Consider the following 6470-nt stretch of genomic DNA (forward strand, 5'->3'; position numbering starts at 1 on the left):
GAGGACACAGATAGAGTGGATGTGGAGAGGATGTTTCCTATAGTGGGGAGTCTAAGACCAGAGGGCACAGATAGAGTGGACGTGGAGAGGATGTTTCCTATAGTGGGGGAGTCTAGGACCAGAGGACACAGCCTCAGAATAGGGGGCTGTCCGTTTAGAACAGAGATGAGGAGAAATTACTTCAGCCAGTGGAAATCTGTGGATTCATTGCCACAGATGGGTGTGGGGGCCAAGTTACTGAGTAAGTTTAAAGGGGAGGTTGATACTTATTGATTGGTTGGGCCTGCAGGGGTACAGGGAGAAGACAGGAGATTGGGCGAAGAGGGAAATGGATCGGCCATGCTTCGATGGGCCAAATGGCCTAATTCCTCTCCTAAGATGGTTAATAGTGTCGTGCTAACCACTATGCTACCGTGACACCCCAATACGGAGGTCAACAGCCCTCCTCAGAGAGCAGTACGGCAACGTGGCGGCGAGCACAACGCTATTCAGCACCAGTGGCCGGGTTCAGTTCCCGTCACTGTCGGTGTGGAGTTTGTGCGTTCTCCCCGTGACTCCCGGGATTCCTCCGGGTGTTTCCACAGCCTAAAGACGTACGGGTGAGTGGGTTAATTGTTCGCGAGGGTGTCATTGGGCCGTGCGGTCTTGTTGTGCGGAGCCCCGCCCCCCTCCCTCTAAGCTGCGCGGCAGCGCAGTAACTGAAATGCTCCCACGCACATAGCCTTCGTTGCCGCACAACTGTAATAAGGACAGATGCGAAAAAGTTTGTGAAACGTTGAAGATTATGGTACTGTATTTCGTTTTACCCTTCAATTAATTAATAAAAAGTGTGTGATTTTTCGATTTTCATATTCAGAGTAGGCATATCACACACAGAAAAAAAAAATGACTTAAAATACTGCGCAGTTTTCAGGCCGTGAAAACATTTCCTGCTCGGAGCAGTGGTTAGCCCGAGCAGCTATAAAAGAAACAATGAGGTGGCCGGAGTGGCCTGTGACCGTGCTGTATCTCTGAATTAAGACTAACTCATCGTGTTTATCCCTGATCAAAGGGTGAGGGGGAGCAGGAGAACTAGCTGTACGTGTACTGGGAGAGGGGTGGTGGGATCGATGGGGTCGTTCCCCGGGGAGTGGCAGGGTGCGGGCCGAATGAACTCGCCTGAAACTGAAAGACGAGACCACGTGCGATGTCTCGGCACTTTGAATGGGAATGTTTTCCGGTCAGATCTTCTGCGCTTGAAGGTAAAACACGCCCGTCACGTCGTCCACGCCGGTTTTGAGCTCGGGGGGCATGGTGTAGTTTTGAAGACACAGATCCGGTAGCCGGACCTGCTCACCGCCTCCTTCACGTACCCTTCGTCCACGGGGACGACGCTGAGTCTCACCTCCCCGCTAGGTAGTAAGACTCGCCCAGCGCCCCGATCATCAGCAGGAAGCCGCCGGGCCTCAGCAGAGACGTGATGTTGCTCAGGGCCCGCTCCAGCGACTCCTTGTCCGAGCACACCGACTCCAGGCAGAAGGTGGTGCTGATGGCGTCGACCGGCTCCAGCACCCGTGGGTGCAGGGGCTCGGCCTTCATGATGTCGCAGTGACAGACGTCTTTGATGGCCTCCCGCATCCGCTGCTCCCTCGCCTGCCACTGGTCACTGCGTCAGAGGATCAACACGTCACCCGACGTCCCACACCGGTCACAGCACCCCACCCCCCCGACGGTCACCCTCCGTCCAGTGCCCCGCTCCCCCACCCCGGCCTCACAAATACCGAGACGCACGGTAGCGGAGCGGTCAGCGAGCCGGGGTTCAATTCCCGCCGCCGCCTGCGAGGGGTCTGGACCTCGGCCCCCGTGGCCGCGTGGGTTTCCCCGGGTGCTGCGCTTTCCTCCACGGTGCGGTTGGGCGCTTGCGAGCGGTGCTGGCCGCTGATGCAAACGACTCACTTCACCGTGTGTTTCGATGCGCATGTCACAAATAAAGTTAGTCAGTCAAAAAAAATTAACCCCCCCCCAAAAAAAAATCCCTTTTCTCATCACCCTCCCTGGAGATACTTCCAATTCGTTCACCCCTTAACCTCTAAGTAACGGCGTTGGGTTCACGGCTCTCCGTCACGAAGAAGCGTCCACTCCAGCCCGATCCTGCCAAGGCCCCCGGGCCTTTTTGAGTTCCAGTCAAGTCGCAGCCTACCAACTCTTTCCTGAGCGTCAACCCAAACTGCTTTCAAAGCACTGACACCTGTCCCCACACAAGGCGACTCGGGATGTGATCTCACCCCCTCCCAGCCTGGTGCGGGGCGAATGGGTTTACCCCACCAGAAGGGACCTGACTAACTCCAAATCGGAGGGGTCTTGAGGTCCGAGTCCATAGGACACTCAAAGCTGCTACGCAGGTTGACTCTGTGGTTATGAAGGCTTACGGTGCATTGGCCTTCATCAATCGTGGGATTGAGTTTAAGAGCCGAGAGGTAATGTTGCAGCTGTATAGGACCTGGTCAGACCCCACTTGGAGTACTGTGCTCAGTTCTGGTCGCCTCACTACAGGAAGGATGTGGAAACCATAGAAAGGGTGCAGAGGAGATTTACAAGGATGTTGCCTGGATTGGGGAAGCATGCCTTATGAGAATAGGTTGAGTGAACTTAGCCTTTTCTCCTTGAAGCGACGGAGGATGAGAGGTGACCTGATAGAGGTGTATAAGATGATGAGAGGCATTGATCGTGTGGATAGTCAGAGGCTTTTTCCAGGGCTGAAATGGCCAACACGAGAGGACACAGGTTTAAGGTGCTTGGGAGTAGGTACAGAGGAGATGTCAGGGTTAAGTTTTTTATGCAGAGACTGGTGAGTGTGTGGAATGGGCTGCCCGCGGCAGTGGTGGATGCGGACACGATAGGGTCTTTTAAGAGACTTTTGGATAGGTACATGGAGCTTCGAAAATAGAGGGCTATGGGTAAGCCTAGTAATTTCCAAAGTAAGGAGATGTTCGGCACAGCTTCACTCACAACACGCTGGAGGAACTCAGCAGGTCGGGCAGCATCTGCGGAACGATTGGTCGACGTTTCGGGCCGGAACCCTTCGTCAGGACTGAAGGGGGAAGGGGCAGAGGCCCTATAAAGAAGGTGAGGGGAGGGTGGGAAGGAGAAGGCTGGTAGGTTCCAGGTGAAAAAACCAGTAAGGGGGAAGATAAAGGGGTGGTGGAGGGGAGTCAGGGAAGGGATAGGCAGGAAAGGTGAAGAAGGAATAGGGGAAAACACAATGGGTAGTAGAAGGAGGCGGGACCATGAGGGAGGTGATAGGCAGCTGGGGGAGGGGCAGAGTGAAATAGGGATAGGGGAAGGGAGGGGAGGGAATTACCGGAAGTTGGAGAATTCTATGTTCATGCCAAGGGGCTGAAGACTACCCAGACGGTATATGAGGTGTTGCTGCTCGGCACAGCTTTGTGGGCCGAAGGGGCTGTATTGTGCTGTAGGTCTTCTAAGTTTCTATGTTTTAACTCAGTGTGATTCCGACATCTGTCACTGATACTGACCACAAGGCACTGGAGGGGCCACTCAGCCCGTCGACTCTGTCCCGCCATTCCATCACGGCTGATTTACTATCCCTCTCAACCCCATTCTCCTGCCTTCTCCCCGTAACCTTTGACACACCGAATAATCAAGAACCTGTCAACCTCTGCTTTAAATGCACTCGATGACTTGGCCTCCACGGCCGTCCGTGACAATGAATTCCACAGATTCACCACCCTCTGGCTAAATAAATTCTCCTCGTCTCTGTCCTAAATGGGTGTCCCTCTATTCTGAGGCTGTGCCCTGGTTAACCAACCTCCTCTCAATGGCTGGCCTGGTCACTCACACCGGATCTATTGAGGTCGCTGCCCTTACCCCCCCCCCCCCGACCCCTCACACTGACCGATTAGGGAGACACTCAGCAGGAGCAGGACCCCCCCCCCCCTCCCAACGCCACCAGACTGGCCCCCGGCGGACTCACCTCCTGCCCTCCAGGCCACACACGTACTTGACGTAGGGGCTCCAGTCGAAGGCGCCTGGCTCGGCCCGCAGCCACCTGCGCAGCTCCTCCCGGTTGCTCTCCAGGTAGTCGGACAGGATGACGGTGGTGAAGAAGTCACAGGCGCTGATGACCTGGTAGAGGGTGGGTCCGGAGCCGATATCCAGCAGGGTCTGGCCCCGGATCTCTCCTGTGGGCAGCACGGGGTTCCGGTTACAGCTGCCCCTCACCCCGGCCGCCAGACACAGAAGCAGGCCTGAACGTGCACCTCTTCACGACCACTCACACACCTGGACACAACTTACCATGGTCGCACACACCTGACCATACCTCACCATGGTCGCACACACCTGACCCTACCTGTACACATCCACACACACCTGACCTCGCCTCACCATGGTCGCACACACCTGGCCCATACCTGAGAATATCCACATACACCTGGACACACCTCACCATGGTCGCACACACCTGACCATACCTGTACACATCCACACACTCCTGACCATACCTGATCACATCTACACACACCTGGACACACCTCACCATGGTCGCACACACCTGGCCATACCTGTACACATCCACACACACCTGACCATACCTGATCACATCTACACACACCTGGACACACCTCACCATGGTCGCACACACCTGGCCATACCTGAGAACATCCACAGACACCTGGACACACCTCACCTTGGTCGCACACACCGGACCCTACCTGAGGACAGCTACACTCATCTGACCACATCCCCACACACACCTGGCCATACCTCACTATGGTCGCACACACCTGACCATACCTGTACACATCCACACACACCTGACCACAGCTCACCATGGTCGCACACACCTGACCATACCTGTACACATCCACACACACCTCACCATGGCCGTACACACTTTGCCATACCTGAGAACATCCACACACACCTGACCACACCTGTACACATCCACACACCGCACTGAACCCTCCCCTTTAACCCACCCCTCTCCGTCCTCGGATGCCTGACCCCTGGACAAGACAGAACCCGTTTCCCACCACCACCCCTCTCTGGTCCCTGGACAAGACTGACCCCTCTGCTCCACCCACCCCTCTCCGGTCCCTGGACATGCTTGACAACCCCCCCCCCCCCACCAACTGCCCCTCTCTGGCCCCTGGACAGCACTGACCGCTCCCCTTCGCCCACACCTCTCTAGCCCCTGGACAACAGAGAACCCCTCCCCTTCTCCCACCCCTCTCCAGTCCCTGGACAAGAGAGAACCCCCCCCCCCACTTTACCGACCCCTTTCTGGCCCCTGGGCAAGACTGACCCCATCCCCTTCACCAACCCTCTAGGCCCCTGAAGAGGAGAGAAGCCCCCACTTCACCCACACCTCTCTAGCCCCTGGACAAGAGAGAAGCCCCCTCCCCCACTCTACCCACCCCTCTCCCTTCTCCACTCTTCTCCAGCCCCCTGGTCAAGACTGACCTCTCCCCTCGACCCACCACTCTCCAGCCCCTAGGCAAGACTGACCTCCTCCCCTCCACGCTCTCTTCTCCGGCCCCTGGACAAGACCTTCCGGCCGCCGGTCAAGACTGACCTCCCCCCTCCACCCACCACTTTCCGGCCCGAGACAACACCGACCCCCTCCCCTCCACTCCACTCCGGCCTCTGGACTGGCCTCTCCCCTCCATCCACCCCTCTCTGGTCCTTGGTCAAGACCTGATTCCCCTCCCCTCCACCGCTCCTCTCTGGCCACTGGACAAGACTTGATCCTTCCCTCCCCCCACCCGCTCTGCGGCCCCTGCAACCCCACCCCCACCCACCCAGCTACGCCGGCCCCTGACCTGTGGAGAAGGAATCAGCGAGACAGCGGAGTTTCCAGGGAACCACGCTGTCCTCCCGCTCGAAGTTGGCCCTGGGAGGCGTGTAGTTGTTTTGCAGGTAAGCTCGGGGGTTAAATAGCTGATACCTGTCGGCACCTTGCGCCATCCCTCCCGCCAAGGTGACCCTGACCGTGTCCGTGGTGCACACCGGCACTGTCCAGTCACGGGGCGGTGGCGGTCAGCTCTCGCCGTCTGGCCAGACGCACACGGCGGAGCGAGCTGTGTGGCCGAGAGCAGGCGGGCGGTGTTGAGGTATTTTATGCTCGGCGCAGAGACCGCAGCCCCGGGGGCAGGACTCAGGATGATTTCATTAGCGAGGTGCAGGGACTGCGGTAAACACCGTTTATCACTGATGGACATCTCTGTCAACCTGCAGGCGGGGCGCAGATGCATCTAATTCTCTTTCTGGCCGTGATCGGGCGGGGTTAATCTGATCTCTGAGCGCAGCCCAGGGGATGCGGCGAGGTACCTGTAAAAGAGTCGCTCCGCGGGGCAGGCGACCGAGGGGCAACCGGTCCAACCTGGGGACATTCGGAAGAGTCAGGAAATAGGCTCGTCATCAGACCATGAGTCAGAATTAGGCCATTTAGCCCGTCGAGTCTGCTCCGC

The 6470-nt window shown here is 57.3% G+C and overlaps 1 protein-coding gene across 1 annotated transcript; it reads right to left on the minus strand.

The window, feature by feature from the left end:
• Positions 1-1220: 1220 nt before the first annotated feature.
• LOC140191837 (phenylethanolamine N-methyltransferase-like) lies at positions 1221-6254 on the minus strand. Its single transcript, XM_072249623.1, is given in 6 exon segments — positions 1221-1312; positions 1315-1392; positions 1395-1645; positions 3974-4181; positions 5823-6014; positions 6068-6254. Coding segments are annotated over 6 exon segments (1008 nt in total).
• Between the last annotated feature and the right edge of the window lie 216 nt (positions 6255-6470).

This window comes from Mobula birostris, chromosome X, assembly GCF_030028105.1.
Source record: "Mobula birostris isolate sMobBir1 chromosome X, sMobBir1.hap1, whole genome shotgun sequence".
Classification (NCBI taxonomy): domain Eukaryota; kingdom Metazoa; phylum Chordata; class Chondrichthyes; order Myliobatiformes; family Myliobatidae; genus Mobula; species Mobula birostris.